This window comes from Furipterus horrens, unplaced genomic scaffold (assembly GCF_987537825.1).
Source record: "Furipterus horrens unplaced genomic scaffold, mFurHor1.1.pri manual_scaffold_5, whole genome shotgun sequence".
Taxonomy (NCBI): domain Eukaryota; kingdom Metazoa; phylum Chordata; class Mammalia; order Chiroptera; family Furipteridae; genus Furipterus; species Furipterus horrens.
The window spans coordinates 51,439,960-51,460,533 of NW_028327175.1; the positions used below are offsets into that span (position 1 = coordinate 51,439,960).

A 20,574-nucleotide genomic window follows, 5' to 3' on the forward strand; every position below is an offset into this window, starting at 1 on the left:
TGACTCAAGCAAGAAAAAGTTTTTAAGATGTAAGTTCCTCATTTTACCCTTAATTAATGAATTTTCACAGCTCATAAGTAACATTGTTAAGTCTCAGTGGAAAAGCCCATTAACTCTGCCAGTGACCAATAGATGATTGAAGTCATCCAGGTCCCTATATTAGTCATTTTGCTATCTTAGTCTAAGTTGGGTTTGTATTTAACTTTGGGTATTTGATGTAGGCCTGAGTTAAGAAAGTTAGAAATGAATTTGAGCATTTAAGGGCAAGCTTAGGGAAATGCTTTGTTGGAGTCCTGGGTGATTTTGATGATTCTGTAGTTTTAGGCCTTGTTGGATTGTCCCCTATCAGAGAATGACAAGGTGGCACTTCTGCTGCCTCATGGATGGGAAGTGAAGACTTGGCCAACCTTTTTTCTTCCAGTTTTCTAGTCCTGTTGTGGCAGGAAAGTTAAGATGACATTATGCCATGTTTTGTGTTATGAAGTCAGACTTTGAACCAGGGTCAGCATGTTTTCTACAGACAGGCACAAATATGTAGTTGGCATCCTCTAAATGAAGGGGTGAAAGGAAATGCTATTCTCTCCTCTGCTTTCTAGATCAAATGATAGATTTAGACTTGACTGTAGTAAAGGTTGATGTTTTCCTGCCCTACCCTGCAGTGATGAACTAATACAGTTCAGAAATGGGTGGGGTAGGGGCGTGAGTGTGTTCTAATGAGAGTTCTGTGGCTCTAGTGGGCAGTCTCTTGAGCCGTGGTGCTGTCTCACAGAGCAGGGAGTCAGGAGATAGTACCTGCTTCTGCATTTCCATCACTCATGCATCTTTAATTAGCTAACCAGACTATGGGGTTCTCTTCCCACTTCCTCAAAGATACCTTCTCTCTAGGTAGTTTATAATTTATGTATCCATACCCTTAGTATCTCCTAATTTTTAGTTATTTGCATGTGCTATGATATTAAATCCTATTCCATTATAGTTTCTTATTCTAATTCCATTATAGGGAAATCTCAACACTACAGTTTGATAGAGCTAATGACATAGAAGAAGACCTGTCATATTCTTCCGAGTCATTTATCAATACAGATGTTGACCCTGAGATTGGGCCATGGTAACTGCCAAAAATACTAGATTAAACTATAGGCTTCTACAGAGGGAATGAGTTTTAAACTTTTTATTCATACACCACACAGAGAAGGGCACAAACCCAACCTGTATGCCTTGATGAGTTTTTAACAAAGTAAACAAATACCATACAGGGAATCATGAAATAGAAAGTTATTAATATTCTCTTTTTCAATTTTTTAGATTGCAGCCCGGGAGCTCAATATTTATTGCCATTTAGATCACAACTTTATGACAGCAAGCATACCTACTCACAGACTGTTTGTTCACGTTCGCCGCCTTGTGGCAAAGGGATATAAGGTCAGCTTTGGCTTTGACTTGTGGGAACAGGGGATCCAATTCTCTTCCAGAGAGAGAACATGTTTTATAAGGTGGTAGGCTCTAACTGGTTTTGGAATTTGGCATTTTGGGGAAATGAAAGTATGTCATAATTATTAGAATTATATCTTCATGAGTTTTAACGTAATAGATATTTAGGGTAAATTTTTTTAAAAAACTGGTGTTTCAGAATTGACCTTTTAAAATCTCCAAATATGTTTGTTAAAATATTCTCATCACATTTAATATTTAATATTTCTTATTTTTGTTGAAGGTGGGAGTTGTGAAGCAAACTGAAACAGCAGCATTAAAGGCCATTGGGGACAACAAAAGTTCAGTCTTTTCCCGGAAATTGACTGCTATTTATACAAAATCTACACTTATTGGAGAAGATATCCTTTTTGAATAGGAATTTTCTTTTAAATTTCAGAAATATTTGTTATGAGTAGCATTTAAAAAAAAGCTATTCTTTGGATATCTTTTTGATGAGATTGAGTGATACTTTGATCTTTGATTAGTATGTTACTGAAGAGCTGTGGGCTGGAAATGGCAGGAAACAAGCCTTTTTTTCTGAATGCTATAGTAAAAGGAGAATTTGTCATACTTTAAAAGCAAGAAAAGGGACAGCCTGATACAAGATAATGCCAGGTTAGCTACTGATTTCAAATCACATCTTTCCTAGACCTGTGTGGGCAGTTGTTAGGCACTTAGGCCTGTAAGCTCCTCCAGATCTTCCTGAAACAAGGCCTAAAAAATAAGTTACTAACTTCAAAATGAGAAAAGAAAACTACAGAGCCAGCACACAGTTTATGAAACATAGGCCATCTTCATTAATTGCTAGCTCATAAAAATTGTATTATTTTTGAAAATAGGTTATAGGTGAAGTTTTCTCACTTTGTAAGAATCCTTAGTCTGCACAATGATTGCTTCCAAATTTATGATCAATCATAAATTCATTGAGCTACTTGAAGCATAATGATTTTAATAACAAAGTCATAAATTTATTTTAATTTTTAAAAACCAAACAATTATATATAAAATGATATAACGATGTATTTTAAAATCTGTGCTATGGAGTAGAGTCAGGTCTTTCAGAATAAAAGAATATGGGTGGGGGCATGGGATGAAAGATGGTGAAGGGATTAACCAAAGAACATTCATGCCCAGCGCATGGACTTGGACAGCAGTATGGGGACTGGCTTGGGGTAGGGAGAGGGTGGATGGAGCTGGGTGGAGGTGGGGAAAGGGAGGAAAAGCAGAAACAACTCTTAACAGTATAAACAATAAAAATAAAACAAAAAAAGAATGTAGGGATGAGATCTTAAACGATACTGTGTGAAAGTAATATTTCTGTTACAGTTTGTTACAAATCTGCTTATTTAGAGACCTGCTTAGCTTCTACCCAAATTAGGAAGACTGTTTCATTTTTTTAATATTATGACTAAGGAATTCCAGTCAAGATAGAGGTGTAGGTAGACACACTTCACCTCCTCATGCGACCATAGAAAGAATTACAACCAGATCTCAAAAACAAATAACAACCAGAACCATCAGAAAATTGAGCTGTATAAGGATTTAAAGAAGCCACCTTCATCCAGACAAGTAGGAGGGGCAAAGTCTCAGAAATGGGGTGGAGAGGTGCTTGCCATGGACAAGTGATAGAATGGATAGTTCCACAGTCATGTGTGGTGGATAAACATTGGGAGGGATACACTGGAATTGAGTGATCCCAGCCCCAAACCAGACTGCACAGCCCAGGGTTCCAGCACTGGGAAGATAAACCCCCATTACCTCTGGCTGTAAAAACCAGTGGGGTTTGGGGCAAGGGAAGAAACTGCTGGATTTTTACTCCCTAAGGGCCTGCACTGGGTGGCAGAAGAAACCGCCAGATTTTCACCATGTAAAGGACTTGCATGGTTTTTGAAGGTATGCAAACTCCAGGGCAGCAACTGGAAGGGTGCCAGTTGCATACAGGAAATGGGTGAAGTGACTGGAAATGGGGTGACTACCAGATAATCGCCAGAAGCCAGGCAGTGGCAATGTCTGCTCCACAAATAGAGCCACAAAGCAATGAAGTGGGTTGCCCTGCCTAGGCAATTACCTCAGGCTCTGCCCCACACAATTTATAGGTGCCTTTACTACATAGGCCACACTACTAAGACAGAATAAAGCAGCTCTACCTAATGCACAGAAACAGACACAGGGAGGCTGCCAAATTGAGGAGGCAAAGAAATGTGGCCCTAATAAAAGAACAGAACTAAACAAAATGAAGATAGCCAACCTGTCAGATGCAGAGTTTAAAACACTGGTGATAAGAATACTCAGAGAACTCGTAGAGTATAGCAAAAAATAAAGGAAGACATGAAGGTTACACAAAGTGAAATAAAGAAAAATCTACAAGGAACCAACAATGAAGGGAAAGAAGCAGGATTCAAATCAATGATTTGGAACAAAAGGAAGAAGTAAACATCATTCAACCAGAATAGAAAGAAGAAATAAGAATGCAAAAATGAACAAACAGATGAGAGGCTTAGGAACCTCTGGGACAACTTTAAACATTCCAACATCCGAATCATAGGGACGCCAGAAGAAGAGGAAGAGCAAGAATTGGAAAACTTATGTGAAAAAATAATGAAGGAAAACTTTCCTAATTTGGCGAAGGAAATAGACATACAAGTCCAGGAAGCACAGAGAGTCCCAAACAAGCTAGAACCAAAGAGGACCACACCAAGACACATCATAATTAAAATGCCAGAGGTTAAAGATAAAGAGAGAATCTTAAAAGCAGAAAGAGAAATGAAGAGAGTTCCAGAGAAATGAAGAGAGTTCCCTACAAAGGAGTTCACAGAAGACTGTCAGCCGATTTCTCAAAGAAACTTTGCAGGCAAGAAGGGATTGGCAAGAAGTATTCAAAGTGATGAAAACCAAGGACCTACAACCAAGATTACTCTATACAGTAAAGCTATCATTTAGAATGGAAAGGCGGATAAAATGTTTCCCAGACAAGGTAAAGCTAAAGGAGTTCATGATCACCAAGCCATTATTACATGAAATGTTAGAGGGACTCGTTTAAGAAAAAGAAGATCCAAACTATGAACATTAAAATGACAGCAAACTCACATCTATCAAGAACTGAACCTTAAAAACAAAAAACAAAAACAAACTAAGCAAACATATAGAACAAGAACAGAATCATAGATATGGAGATCATTTGGAGGGTTATCAGCTGGGAAGAGGAAGGCCGAGAATGGGAGAAAATGGTGCAGGGATTAAGAAGCATAATTTGTAGGAACGAAATAGAGGGGGTTGTTAAGAATAGTATAGGAGAAAGAGAAGCTAAAACACATGTGACCCGTAGACATGAACTAAGGGGGGTGGGCAAAGGGGAAAAAATTGGGACAACTAACTGCATAATTAATAAAATATACTTAAATATTATGACTAGAGAATGGTTGTCATTCAAAATGGACCCTAAATCATGAATCGAAGCCTGCTTCTAAAACAGTACCCCTTCCTTCCTCTCTTTTGCTCCTGCTATAGCTCTTATCTGCTGATCCCCAGATTGGATGTTCCAGACTGACCTCGTCTAAAATCATTATTTATCCCTGATAATTTAATTAATGGACTCAACACACACACGCACTTATATACATGAGTGTGTATTTGTTTCCTTTTCTTTTTCCTGTCTTTGAAAAATTCTCTTGCTATTTCTGAGAGCTATTAGGCACTTTAAAGGAGGAAAGTAATTTATACTATTTTAGTGTATTCATGCTTTGACTTATGGAATTAAACATTAGGGGATTGTTAAGGATTCATGTCTAAAGAAGAGGATTAGCGTGGGTTTCTACAGGGTCTGAGGGACCCTCCTAGGCCCTGTGGAAGTGAGAAGATATTAGTTGTCTGTCTTCATGACTTACGTCTTTGGGAACAGAAGGCATATAACTATGATCGGAGTAAATCAGAAAAATGATTGCTGTGTGGGAGATTTTTTAAAATTTATTTTTAAATTTATTATTTTCTATCACCACTTATCTGCCCTATTCTGTTAAGTTTTTTGCAGAATAAAAATGCCTGGAAAAATGAAGTATTAGTTTAAAGGAGAAAACAGTTAATGGGAACGTAGCATATGTTTTTCTTTAATAATTATTACATGTGAATCCTTTAGTCCAGCTGGATGATGCTATAAATATTGATGAGTTAATTACTGATACTTCTACCAGCTATCTTCTGTGCATCTGTGAAAATAAGGAAAATATTAAGGACAAAAAAAAGGGGAACATTTTCATTGGAATTGTGGTAAGTACTTTGTAGGTGAAGAACAAATAAAAGATGTTCATGGTATCTCAAAATGAGCAGTCATGTATGGTTTATAATGAGGATATCTGATGAAGTGTGCCCTCAAGTAATTGTACTTAAAAAAAGGTTCTTTTCATAATTTTATATGTTAAGTCACTAGTTAGAGTTTTCTCATATGGGTACTTGGCACTCTATGCCATGAGAGATCTGGATAGTTTCTGTTCATGTGCGCTAAGAGTTTAGGGTTGAAGACAGACACAGTGATAGGCATGAATGTGAACAATATACCAATAGCAAAATAAAACACTAAACCAGCACATGCGTGGATAGCAAAGGGTTTTACAGATTTCCTCTAGAGGTTTGAAATTAAACACTGATATGGAATTGTTGTGTATAGATTTGGAGGAAAGGATAGAAGAAAGGAGAGGTGATAATGGGCCAATATAAAACTTCATATTTAATTAATGTTATGAATATTTACAATCAGCCTTCCACATAAATATACTTTATGAATCATAGTTTTATTGATCTTGTCTTCTGGCAATTTGTGACTAGATTTGCCTCTTTGCAGACCTGCATGGACTCTGCTTAAAATCATAGACTTTTTAGGATTCTTCAGAACTGTTAGACTCTCTTATTCTGTTGAAGGTTAAGCAAAAGTTGAACTCCTTGCCTAAGTAATAACTAATTTTGTTTTTTCTTTGAAATTAGCTGCAATATCAACAAAAATTCTTACAACCCAAATGTCTCCAAAGGACCTTTTAATTTATTCTGGTTACATTACTCTGCTAACTTGACATTTACTTAACCAAAAAGCCTTTCACTAGGGAGTTAGCCTTACTGTTTGGTAGCTTTAAATGGTTTTTTATCCTTGAGAAGCATTTTTTCTAGTGACGGGCACTTGGATTTATTTATGAATAGTAAGGTTATTTGCTTTTAGGAATTACTGTAGGTAACGTGCTATTTTATATTTACCTGAAACTAAAGAACAGAGTTGATAGTATATAACTTGGGGCTTTTAGAAATACCCTCTGGCCCGCTGCCAAAGCTAACCACAGTGTATGAACTGGGATGCGAGAAAAATGAGGACTGGTAGTTTGCATCTCAGGTGTTTCTTGGGACCTGTTTTTGACCTTAACAACCCCTATTGGGTTGAAGATATCCAGAGCTCTGGGCCCAGGCTGCACCTCTCTTTTGAGCTCCAGGCTCCTATATCCGACTCTTTATTGGACAAGGCCCCCAGAATTTGCCCCGACTTCTCAAACACAAGGTGGCTGCTGTGGAATGCTTCTTCCTTTACTCTGAATACTCTTATTGGTGGATTTGTCCTCATCGTAATGAGTGTCACTCGTTCCCCATTCGCTACCTAGGAATTAGGTTTTGGTTACTGATTGTCTGAAATCAAAGGCTTTACTGTGGGAGTAGTGCTGAGATCATGCCTTGTGTCTTCATTCTGGGGGTGTAGTTTTACACAGACTGACTTTGGTGTCTCAGTGTCACGTATCACACGGTAACAGATGTTGCAGGTGTTACAATATAAACCATTTCTCTGATTTAAAAAAGCGGAGGGATGCTTGGCTGATAAATTTATTACTTGAACTTCTATCAGTGGCTCTTGTAAATGTTTGGTTTGTAGATTAGGAAATAAACATATATGTATACTAATATAATTTAGTGCAGCTGCCCGGGCTCTAGAGGAAGGCCTTTGGGCTAGAATTAAGGAGGTTGCTTGAACCAAAACCGAAGGATTCTCAAAAATTATAAAATATTCAAGAGGAAGAAAGGGCATAAGACAGAATGCATAATTACAATGTAATGTGAGGTAAGCACTCAGGTCAGGAAGAACAACACTGTCTACAGAAGGTCCCTTCCCTACAGAGGTGATCGTAACCCAGATTTCTTTTCTTTCTTAAAAAAATATTTTTTAAATTTATTTTTAGAGAGCGGGGAGGAAGAAAGGGAGGGAGAGAAACATCAGTGCGGGAGGGATACATTGAGCCCCCAACTGGGGACCTGGCCTGCATCCCAGGCATGTGCCCTGACAGGGAATCAAACTGGCAACCTTTTGGTCTGCAGGTTGGCATTCAGTCCACTGAGTCACGCCAGCCAGGGCTGCAATCCAGATTTCTATGACAATAATTTCCTTGCTTTTAGTGTGTTTTACCACCTTAAAACTATATACAAATGTGAACATATTGTATGTATTATTTTTGGAGGGGTCTTGTTGCTTTTGTTTACAAAGTACTATTTGCATATGAGATTTATTTACATATTTTACTGTAGTAGTTCTTCCATTGTCAGTTGCTGTGTTGTATTGCATTGTGTGCTCCACAGTTTATTCATTATGCTGTTGATGTGCATATATGTTCTTTCCAGTTTTGGTTGTACAAAGAACACTGCTATAGACCTTTTTTGTGCATGTGTCTGAGATTCTCAACAGTACGTATGTAGGGGAGGGATTGCTGAGTTATGGAGTGTGGATGTTTTCATCTTTCCTAGAAAATGCCAGGCTGTTTTCAGAAGAGACAGTATCAGCTGACTTTCCATCAGCCACATGTGAGTGTAGGGATTGGCTGTTTTTTCTCCTGTGAGCTAATACAGTATGTAACTAGCTCCGCACATTTCTTAAGTATCCGTAGTGGGTAAGAGTGTCGCCTGTGGAGTCAGACTACATGAATCTTGGCTGTGCTGCTTTATCACCCTGTGACCTTGGGTAAATTGCTTAAGAACTTTTTTCACCTCTTTTAAACCATGATCTTCTCCAGTTTATCTTTGTTATTATTGACTGGGGGTGATGGGGTGGCTTTTCGTTATCATGGTTAGTCCCTGGATGGACAATCTGCTTGGGGTTTATTCAGAGTTTGCTATATTTGATCTTTTTGCTAAAGTTATACTTTTTAAAAAAAGTTTTTATTTATTTTTAGAGAGAGGGGAAGGGAGGGAGAAAGAGAGGGAGAGAAACATCGATGCGTGAGAGAAATATCAGTTGGTTGCCTCTTGCATGCCCCCAGTTGGGGACCTGACTGGCAACCCAGACCTGTGCCCTGACTAGGAATTAAACCAGTGACCTTTTGGTTTGGAGGATGATGTTCGATCAACTGAGCCTCACCAGTCAGGGCCAAAGTTATACTTTTTATTTATCAATTTTATATAATTGGATGATAATTTACTACTACTCGCTTGGCCAGGTTAATAGGGAAATACCAGTTAAGTACTTTTAGTGATAACTGCTTTTGTACAGTGCTATATGGTTTACAAAGCATTTATGTTTTCTGATTTGAACCTTTCAATAAAATTATGAAGTAGGCTGGTTTAGTCCCACTTAGAGAGGAGGAAGATGAGGGTTTGGTAACTTGTCACAGTGACTCTGTCAGGTGTGTTAGATCAAGGAGGACTTGGACTCGGTATTGCTTTTAAATCCCGTCTAGCATAGTTTGGATATTGGTGGGTCTGACTTCTCATTAGGAGTATTGGAAAGCAGACAGATTTCAGTCTCGTTAGAAATGGAGCACATACTAGTAAGTGTGTCGTCTTTGCTATTTGCATGCTTATTCATGCTGTGCCATAGTTATAATTGGGAAAACATGTTTTCTGTGACATTGCGTTTTATTTGTTTTCAGGGAGTGCAGCCTGCCACAGGTGAGGTCGTGTTTGATAGTTTCCAGGACTCTGCTTCCCGTTCGGAGCTAGAAACGCGGATACTGAGCCTGCAGCCGGTGGAGCTGCTGCTTCCATCACGCTTGTCAGAGCAAACAGAGGCGCTCCTCCACCAAGCCACCGCTGTCAGGTACGTTGGCACAGCACTGGAGAACGGTGCAGGTTCTGAAACTTAGATTTAAAGTTGGTAAAAAGTTTTTACTTTTAAAAATATTTCAACAGTAGTAGTAGAAACTTAAAAAGAAAAACGGAATTACCTGTAGTATCACTAGGACTTTAGAAGTTGATCTTGTTAATTGGTCATTAATCTTTAGTTTCTGGAGATAATTTAGAGTTCAGTTCTTAGAAAGTTCATATAATTTTGAAAATACATTATCTGTGCTATAAGTTTCAATTTGTGACTCTGTCCATGAGTTTTATTTATTAGATCTAAGGTCACACCTCTTATTTATAAGGCAAGTGTAGGCACTGTGGCATACAGAGGAAGATGTGGTTGTGCTCTGTGTCTGGCAGTTTGTAATCAACAAGGCGTATTAAGTGACAAACATAAAGGTGCCTAGTTTTTATTTTATTTTATTTTTTAACTTAATTTATTTTTAAAATTTTATTTATTTTAATTTAATATAATTTTATTTTTTAAATTTAATCTTTATTGTACTTTTTTATCCATTACATTTACTCCCCTTCCCCCCCGCCCCCCCCAGCAATCACCCACTGTTGTCCATGTCCACGAGTCCTTTTCCCTTTTTGCTTGATCCCTGCACCCCTTAACCACCCCACCCGCTCCACGAGCTGTCATCTTTCTCCGTCTGAGTCTGTTTCTGTTTACTGCCACCTGGAGGAGTTTGGTGGGAGAAGATACTGGAAGGGGCTGGGGCTCCCGTAAGAAGCCTTCATATATTGAGGAATTTGACTATGCAGGAGAGCCCATAAAGATGTTCAGTTAGTAAGCGGACAGATCAGTTAGAAAATCAAACTAACTGATTAAGTAAAGTTCCATGTGTTTCTTTGTTCTTAGAGTTAAAAATGTGCCTTTTTCATTTGACTCAAATGTCTTTCAAACATGCTTTTATAATAGATTTTTTCTGATTATAACATTAGTCTGTGTTTATGTAGGAAAAGTTGAGAGTTACAAAAAAAAGATAACTCAAATACTGTAGCCCACGGATAATTACTGTTAGACATTTTAGTATATTATTTCTAAGGATGTAGATCACCTTTTTTTTGTTTATGAACTTGGGTTTATGTTTTGAATCGGTTTTGTATCCTGTTATTTTTTTTTACTGAAAATTTCCCTTTTTTTTTTTACTTTATTATGGAAAATTTCCAACATATACAAAATTATACAGAATAGTATAGTGAACCCCCATGAATCTTTCAGCTAGCAGCTTTAACATTTCTCCGCTCAGCCAGTCTCACTTCATCCATACCCCTACTCCTTCCTTCCTTGGATTATTCATTTGAAGCAAATCCTAAAGAACATTGTTTTATCTGCCAATATTTCAGTGGGTACTCATAAAAACAACTTGGGGGTTAGGTGCACTGACACCCCTACCCCTGCCAAGCAGTTAAAAATCTGTGTATTAGTTTTGACTCCACCCAGACTTACCAAGTTGGTTAAGTTTTTGTATCTGCAAGGAGTTGGTTCCAGGACTCCACCCAGTTACCAAAAACTACACATGCTCAAGTCCCTTATATAAAATAGTGCAGAACAATGCATACAATCGGCCCTCCTCAGCCTTAGATTTCAGGCTTGCATTGAAAATACTGGTTTCAGTCCTCAGTTGATCTAATCTGTGAATGTGAAAACCACTGATATGGAGGCTGACTATTTATTTTAAAAAATTACATATAGGGGGACCTGTGCAGTTCAAACCTGAGTTGTTCAAAGGTCAACTGTAATTGAGATTAAAGTCAATCAACTGAATCAACACTTTCATTTCTGATATCTATTTATTTTTATAAAACAATGAGGGCATAATTTAGTAAAATATCAAAACATTCCACAAAGATGTTGTCAAAACTGAATTATTTGGCTGGCAGTCAGCATTGCCTGGTGATATGCCTAAATGTTTATTCATCAGATGTGACGTAAAAGCCATTTGGCCTACCACAGATAGTTTGGGTGACATTTGTGGGTTTTCCAGATTCCGTGGCTGCCTTTGCCTTTGTCTTGTTTTAATTTGTATTTCTCTGGTTATCATAGAGAGTATGTAATTCTTCCTGTGTTTAGTGACCACATGTAATTTTTATTTTGTTTGCGTATCAGACTAAGCAAAGTCAAAAGTTAACCCACATTTCTGTGCAGTGTCTAAAACTAGTCTCTATTTATGGACAGAATGGAGAAGCGGAGATTCAGAAGTCAAGCGGTTAAATAGGTGTCTCCGTTACATAGGTTTTGGGTTGGAGAATTGGCTCTTCCTTTAGTGATTTTGGCTATATTACTCAACTGTGTTGTCCTTTGATTTCTTTTTCTTTAAAAATAGGGATAATAAGAGTGCTTACCTTACAGGATTGTATGGAGATTAAGTAAATTAATACAGTGTAGAAAGCTCTCTGTAGTGGAAGCAATTTTTCTTCTCTCCCTCCCTCTGCTCCCCTGCCCCTCCTCCTCCTTCTCTGCCATTATTTCTTTTAATACTGCCTCTCCCCTGTTCTCTTCTGGAATTCCTATCAGAAGAAGAAAAGTATATTGGACCTTCTGTTTTTCTATGTGCATCGCCTTTATGGTGTCTTCTCTCATCTACAGCTGGTTCTTGTATTGCTTTGGCTCTTGGGGATTTCCTCTTTCCTTTCCTTTTTTTTTTCAACTCTCTTTAAGAAACATTTTTTATTTAATTTTAACTCACTATTTGTGTTTTTAGTAGACTGGACCAATTAAGTCCTCCATGCTTATGGTAGAATTCCATTTTTACACTTAGATCTCTTGGCATTCTGAAAATACTTTAATAAACATCTATACTTTACTTTAGTCAATTTATTTTTCTTTAAAAATTTAATTTAATTTTAGCATTCAGCTTTTAATTCACTTTTTCTTTATTTTGCTTTACTGTGTGAAGTGTGGTCCTACCTTAATTTCTCCCCTAAATGCTAGTGGGTCCATTTTGGCAGCCATAAGATTTAGCTTTTATCAACCTCAGATACAAGTTGTAGCCATATTAAAAAAAGAAAAGAAAAAAAAAATCAGCAACTGGGATAGGAATGCTTTTAATTAGTAGGTATGAAAAACATACCTTGCCAAAGTTCTGTTCCATGTTTCCTATCAGTAAACAATATAGCATTGAATTTTTGAGGAGAAAATTTGTTTTGTTGGTATTTTCTTGCCTGTTTTAAATAGTGATAGGTAGATTCTCCTGTCTCAGACTTAAAATCCCCTCATTTTCTTCTGCTGTAAACTTGAAGGTAAAAATAGCACTTTTGTCAGTTACTGGTTGATATCTTTTTAATATTGAAGAAATAATAAAACTATGTGGAAAAAGGTAGAAGAATGGCTTGGAGTTATAGAATATACATTTTAAAGTGTACATATAGTTTTTAAAAAATTATATTTTATTAATTATGTTATTATAGTTGTCCTGATTTTTCCCCTTTTGCCCCCCTCCACGGAGTACCCTGCACTACCTTAGGCAATCTCCACACCTTCTTCATGTCCGTGGGTCATGCATGTAAGTTCTTCGGCTACTCCATTTCCTACACTGTACTTTACATCCCCATTGCTATTCTGTAACAACTTATTTATACTTCTCAATCCCCTCACCACTTCACCCATTCCCCCACACCCCCTCCCATCTGGCAACCATCAAAATGCTCTCTATATCCATGATCGGTCTGTTTTTGTTTGCTTGTTTGTTTTTAGATTCAATTGTTGATAGATATGTATTATTGCCATTTTATTGTGCATAGTTTTGATCTTCTTTTTCTTAAATAAGTCCCGTTAACATTTCATATAATAATGGTTTGGTGATGATGAAATACTTTAGCTTTTTCTTGTCTTGGAGGCTCTTCATCTGCCCTTCCATTCTAAATGGTAGCTTTACTGGGTAGAGCAATCTTGGATGTAGGTCCCTGCTTTTTATGACTTTGAATATTTCTTGCCGTTTCCTTCTAGCCTGCAAAGTTTCTTTTGACAGTCTTCTGGGAACTCCCCTGTAGGTAACTAACTTATTTTCTCTTGCTGCTTTTAAGATTCTCTCTTTATCTTTAACCTTTGGCATTTTAATTTATGATATGTCTTGGTGTGGGCCTCTTTGCATCCATCTTGTTTGGGACTCTTAGTGCTTCTTGGACTTACATGCCTATTTTCTTCACCAACTTAGGGAAGTTTTACTTCATTATTTTTTCAAATAGATTTCCAATTTCTCGCTCTTTCTGTTCTCCTTCTGGCACCCATATGATATGAATGTTGGACCTCTTAAAGTTGTCCCAGAGGCTGCTTATACTTTATTATTATTTTGGATTCTTTTCTCTTCTTGTTCTGACTCATTGTTTTTTGCTTCCTTATATTTCAAATTATTGGTGTGATTCTCGGCTTCATCCACTCTACCGTTGCTTCCATGTACATTCTTCTTTATTTCAATTAGTGTATACTTTATTTCTGACTGGATCTTTTTTATGCTGCCGAGGTCCTCACTAAGCTCCTGGAGCTCAGAGGGAGTGAGTCTGAGTAGGTGAGTCTGTGTGTTGATTCTTCAAGAGGAACCTCTTGGGGCTCCAGCAGTTTCTTCCAACCACTCAATCCCCACTGGTTTTTGCAGCCAGCTTTGGGGACTTATCTTCCTGGCACTGGAACCCAGGTTGTGGGGCCTGGTGTAGGCTGGGACTCCTCGCTTCTGAGATACCCTTCCAGAATTTTTATCCACACTTGGATGAGGGACCAGCCCAATCCATGTCTGTGTCCCTCCTGCAAGTCTGGATGGATGTGGTCCTTTTAATTTCGTAGTTGTCAGACGTGTGTTCAGCTAGATTTCTGATGGTTCTGAGTGATGGTTGTTCCTGTATTTTAGTTGTAATTTTGATGATGTTGTGTGAAGAGGCTAAAAGTCCCCTATGTATTTGTTTTGGTATTCTTAACTTTGACCACAAGAGGTCTCCAAAGGATTTTGTATATTCTGTGGATCACAGTTTAAAGACCACTGAAACATATTTTTGTTTCTCAAAGTATAAACTTATTTACTTTGCATCATATGGTAATTTAGAATAACTGGTCAAAGATTGTACTAAGGTACACTTTTTATTTTTAAATAATGATGAACTATCAATTTTTCTTAGGTTAATTATCTTTATTTAAATATGTTTATAAGATTTCAGCTTAAATCTTAGGAAGTTAATGTTTTATTCTGATTGTTACCCTTTCTGTTTGTCTTGAGAATATATATAAAGAAACATTACAGGAAAAATTATGGTCCATCCCCCCCCACCCATGCTAGCAAAGTCTCCTTTAAAAGGATCATTAATGTGATACTATGGGTAATTCTACTTTTGTTTTTTGAAATTCCCACTACTACTGTTGAAATATTTTTGTAAGTAAAAACTTTTTAACTACTTTAATAAGTAGTTTTGGAATTAAATCTTAGCTTTAGAATGTTTTCATGTTGATTAAGTTATCCTACCTTCTTATGAAGTTTCCCCATCCTTGTTTATTACAAAAAAATTAAGTATTAATGTTCAAAAATCAAAATTATTGGAAGAAAATGCAATATCAAGTGAATTCAGAGAGCGCAGAGAAGGGCATGTACCATGAGCAGAGTCCTAGTTTGAGCGAGGAAGGGCTCTGGAGCAGGATGGTTTGTAGGTGGGTGATACAAGTCGGCCGAGTTATACCTGTTTTACTTATCTGATAGAATTCTAAGTGGTTCTCAGATAAATCTTTTTTACTTTCATAGTTAAATATTTACTTAAGGTATATTACAATCATATAATTAGTCAATCAAATCCATGATTTCATAAGTTTGTATGGTGTAGAAAGAATCAAGTTGATAAAATATGGGTTAATTTCACAGAAACTTAATAGGTTGTAGTGATAATGTGTTCGTGGATGTGGCAACATTTTGAAGGTGGAGGGGCAATGATTTAAATTAGATAATTGCGTTGAGCACATTGTAGGGGCAATATTTGTCACATTTATCTTGCCATTTCGATTGTGTGTGTGTTTGAGATAAATTCAACATAAATGGGATCATTTCTGTAACGAAAAAAAAATCTAAATGAGAATTTCAAAGAAATAACAAATGATTAATTTGAGGCCTATAAATGGCCTGAAGATGGATTACTTTTTATTTTTTCATAATAGTTCACATTTCTAATTAAGGTATTTTATTCTTCCTTCAAGTTTATTTTATTTATTTAGATAACCAACCATAAATTTTAATTCATTATCCTTTTCTTATCCCTAAAAAATATCTGTATTGATACATGTGTCCAGTAGATTCTCAACTTCCTGGTATGTCCTCTGAATTACACATCATACATTCGTTCATTTATTCTTAAAATCATTTATGGGGTGCTTATGCCAAGTTCATTACTAGCTGGTGAAGATATAAAAATGAGTAAAATCCCTACCTTCCAGATTCTTACAGACTAAGGGATGGTAATCATGGCAATAAATAATTAGAACAAAAGTGCCAGTTATTAAGGTCTTAGGGAGTAACTGGTACCTTTGCCTGCAGGAGTTAGGCCAGGCTTCCTAGAAGAGTGTGCTGGAATGGAGACTCGAAGAATAACGGAAAGGCAGAAGGAGGTGCGAGAGAGTGTGGTTTTCTTAGGGAGTAGAAACTAGTTTGGTTGTCTTCTCTACCAGAGTGGGCACGGTAGCCTGAGGCAGGACAGAAGTGGGGTTTGGAGAGAAGGGTAGTGTAACTTGAAAGTGAAGGGGAATCGAAGGTGAAACAGTGGAGAGAAAGCAGTCTTAAGGAAGGGTTGGATAAAGTTTCCTGTGAAAAAGACTGAGAAGGGGTGGCTGATGGTAGAAGCTATAACATAACGATCTTTTGTGTTCTCAGCACCTATCATAGTAGTTTGCATTTAGTACGTACTTAATAAATGCTTGATAAATGAATAATTAAGCAAATGACTTTTGGAATAAGGAAAATAATGGTTATTTCCTATTTGTTTTTCTTAGGAAAAATGATTTGGGTTTTGTAAACAGGGATTGTTGTAGTAGCTGGAAATTCACACATATAACATGTGGGATGATAAATGTATGTTGAAATGGAATGGACATAGCTAACTCATTTACTTCTTTTGGGAAGACCATATTAATTCCCTATCATTTTTCCTTACTGTTTTTATTCTTAAAAAATAAAAAAATAATACCACTTTAAATTAGCTTGTTTAAACATCCTACATATATATGAAAATTCATATTTTAAAACATGATAAATTAATAGCTGATAGTCACTCTATAAGTGTTTGCAGCAGGGCTTATCTTAGTAAGGAACCTTCTTGTGTCTTTCATTGAGTATTACTCCGCAGGAATATCTCTTCTTGAAAAGCTTAAATGGTTTATTGATGGTAGTGGAATAAGAAGAAATAGCCTTCGAAGAGTCTGGAGGAATGATCTTACTGATTATTACAGAGCACTCCCAAGGCAGGGCCAGCTTGAACAGAAAGGTGGGAAGCAATTGTGTGAGATGTGCAAAACTGTGTTAATACTTACACTTTTGTAAATACACCTGTTCATTTTGGCTTGAAGCTTTAATTGCGCAAAATGTACTGATTAAAAAGCATTTTATTCTGAAGTTATTAGGTTACCGAAGTAGTAAGTGTCAAAGTCCACTAGATTTCCCGTCCTACCTGATGCTGGTAAGTCTACCTTCTATCATTAAGATATAAACTAATAACAAAATAAATACAAGACTCTCCTTAATTGAAATCTGTCCTTAGGATCTCTCCAATTATTTATTTTTTTCTCTTCTTCAGAGCTCAAAGAGAGAGTCCTTTCACTTTTGTCCTTTCTAGTGTAGTTTCTTTCACTGTCTACCTTATATCAGAAACTTGAGGCTAGTTTGTCTCAGAACCCCTCTGGACTTACTTATCTCTGAGCATTTGTGGACTTAGACTTATTTATTAGTCGTTTCTTTTCTTTTTTAATATATTTTTTTATTTTTCAATTACAGTTGACATATTAGTTTCAGATATACAACATAGCAATTAGACTTTTATATGACTTCTGAAATGATCACCACAATAAGTCTAGTACCACTCTGACACTGTACTTAGTTATTATAGTGTTATTAATTTTTTTCAGCAACTTCACATCAAACCTACTGAAGGAAGAGTTCTTACTAATTTTTATAATTTTTCTTGCTTACTCTGATATTCTCTTATCTCTTGCTTTTTGGGCAAGAATTTCTCTTCCCTCCTATCCTCTTTTTTGTGGTTTCTTTGTAGCCACTGGACCAAGCCTTAATCCATGGAGCAGTAAGAGTCTGTGAAGTCCCCTCTACCATTTTTCCCCCACCTCTCTTACTCTCCCTCCTTCCCTTATTCCTTCTCCCCTTCTTTAAGAAAAATGCCTGTCTAGTATTTGATTTTATATATTTTTGATCTAATATACATAGTACTGAGTTGATGACATTTCTCCACATTTGCTTGGGCGCTCACTACATCCGAGCATTTCCAAAACTTGGGCCAGTTCCTAGTACTATTTCCCTCGGTGTTGTAATGAACTCTTTCTTGTGCTTCGTACCTTCAGCTCTGACCAGCTCTTCTTGGCCAGGCTGAACTGGGATCTGCCTCTCAGGGGAGTGGACCCTGAACATACCATTCTGTTTCCAGGCCTAATAGAAAGTCAGGGAGGAGAGTGCGTCATAAGTGGATCTGCATGCCTTCCATGCTGGCATGTGGGAGCACGGCCACACCGCAGGGTTAATTCCTTATCTGGCGGAGCCATTGAGATCAGAGAAGTGCTAAGTATCACGTGACATCTTTAAGATGCTTTGTGTTAATCCAGGAAGGCCTGGACCTGGCGCATCAAGGCAGTGCTTTTTGAAATGTGGTCACCAGTCATTAGTGGATTATAAAGCAGTTTTATGGGCTGCGGTGATCACTTTAAAAGAAGTGGGTAGAATAGCATAGAGTTGAAGATAGATGGGTGCATTGTATGTAATAAGCTAAGTGTTGTTTTATGAAACTTTGTTTTACCATTTGCTATACATCCTAATCCTATCTTTAACCCAAGAAAAAGTTGCTTTAAAGAGTGACAAATTGACTTCTGGGCATTCCTGTTAACAGTAAATCAAATGATGTATACAAATAACATATTAGTTGAATAATTTTTTTTTCCACTCAGCTGCACAAGCACTTATTGTGCAATTACCACAGATTTTACTGAGATGAAAATATTCATGAGCTTTACCTATTAAGGGCTACCAATCTATGGGAGAGCCAGAACATACACAAATCACTCCAATACAAAGCAGATTGATCTAGTGTGTGATAGAAAAGTAAACTAAATACTAAGACTACATGAGTGGGAGAGATTAATAATTCTGTCTAGAGCAGCACTCTGCAGAAGTGTAATGTGACCCACAATGGTGAGTCACTTAATGTAATTTAAAATTTTTGGTAGCCACATTAAAAAGGTAAAAAGAGCCCTGGCCAGATGGCTCAGTTTGTTGAAGCATTGTTTCATACACCAAAAAGTTGTGGGCTCGATTCCTGGTCAGGGCACATACCTAGGTTGCAGGTTTGATCCTGAGTTGGGGTGCATATTGGAGGCAACCGATTGATGTTTCTCACATCGATGTTTTTCTCTCTCCCTCCCTTTCTCTCTCCCCCACCCCCTGTCTAAAATCAATAAACATATTCCTAGATGAGGATTTTAAAAAAAGATAAAAAGAGACAGGAAATTAATTTTAATGATACATTTAATTCAACATATCAAAAGTATTTCAACATTAATTTTATATCCTTTTTTATATGCAATTTTTAATATATATATATTTTTATATATTGAGCTTTTAGCCCTGGCTGGATACCTCAGTTGGTTAGAATGTTGTCCCAGTATACCAAGGTTGTGGCTTTGGTCCCTGGTATGGACACATAAAAGAATCAACCAATGAATGCATCAGTAAGTGCAACAAGAAAATGATGTCTCTCTCTCTCCTTTCCCCTCTAAAAATCAATAAGTAAAAATTAAAAAAAGTTTATAGACTGAGTTTTAAAAATTCATTGTATATTTTATACTTATTCTTAATTTTTTAAAAAAAGGTCAGCACAGGACTTTTATCAGGCATTTTACAGAAAAGGAATGACCGATAAACTTTTTTTTTTTTTAAAGCTCAACCTTAATTGGGGAAACATAAATTAAAACCAAAATGAGATTTTATTTCATATTCATCTACCAGATTGGCCTAAATTTAAAATTCTGACAACTTCAAATGTTAGTAAAGAGAACAAATAGAAAAATCTTTGGAAAAGAGTACACATTGTCTAGTCAAGTTGAAGGTATTTGCATGCTTCAAATACCCTGTGTTCAGTGACACCATATTCCTAATATATAGCCTAAACAGAGGTGGGCAAACAGTGGCTGAATCCTGTCACTCCTGCCTTTGTAAATAAACTTATACTGGAACACAGCCACTTTCATTCTTTTCACTTATTGTCCATAGCGGCTTTCATGCTACAATGGCAGAGGTGAGTAGTTGTGACGGAGACCATATGGCCATATTTCCTCTATGTCTTTTTACAGAAAATGTTTGCTAGCCTCTGCCCTAGAGCAACCTCTGCATATCCATCAGTAAAAATATGTAAGAATGTTTATAATAGTACTATAATATCACACTTTCAAACAGCCAACATTTCTATCGATAGAAAATGAATTAAAAACTGTAATATGGTCATAAAATGGAATACTACACAGCAGTGAAAATGAATTATAGCTATATAGCTAAATCTCAGGATGATATATAGAAAAAGCAAGCAAGTCACAGAATATATAAAATATTTATATGAAACTGAAACGTGCATAGTTAAATAGTGGAAACTATAAAGAAAAGCAACAGAATTGTAAACACAAAATTCAGCATAATTGTTAGCTGTGAGGGGAAAGAAAAAAAAGAATGGATATAGATATCTAGGAATCTTTAAAGTTAACAGTCATATTTTTTTCCTTAAAATAGGTAGCTGGTACACAGGTTTTTGCTGTATTGTGAATTGTTATACCTTACATATATTTCATAA

The 20,574-nt window shown here is 36.7% G+C and overlaps 1 protein-coding gene across 2 annotated transcripts in view; it reads left to right on the top strand.

Annotated features, from left to right (window-relative positions):
• MSH3 (mutS homolog 3) overlaps positions 1-20,574 on the top strand; it is a 145,855-nt gene that overhangs the window by 9,783 nt on the left and 115,498 nt on the right. For both annotated transcript variants that reach the window (XM_090278976.1, XM_090278975.1), the window contains exons 5-8: positions 1,306-1,422; positions 1,715-1,832; positions 5,591-5,736; positions 9,357-9,523. In XM_090278976.1, the coding sequence (XP_090135102.1) occupies positions 1,306-1,422; positions 1,715-1,832; positions 5,591-5,736; positions 9,357-9,523 (548 nt within the window). The remainder of the gene's footprint in view (positions 1-1,305; positions 1,423-1,714; positions 1,833-5,590; positions 5,737-9,356; positions 9,524-20,574) is intronic.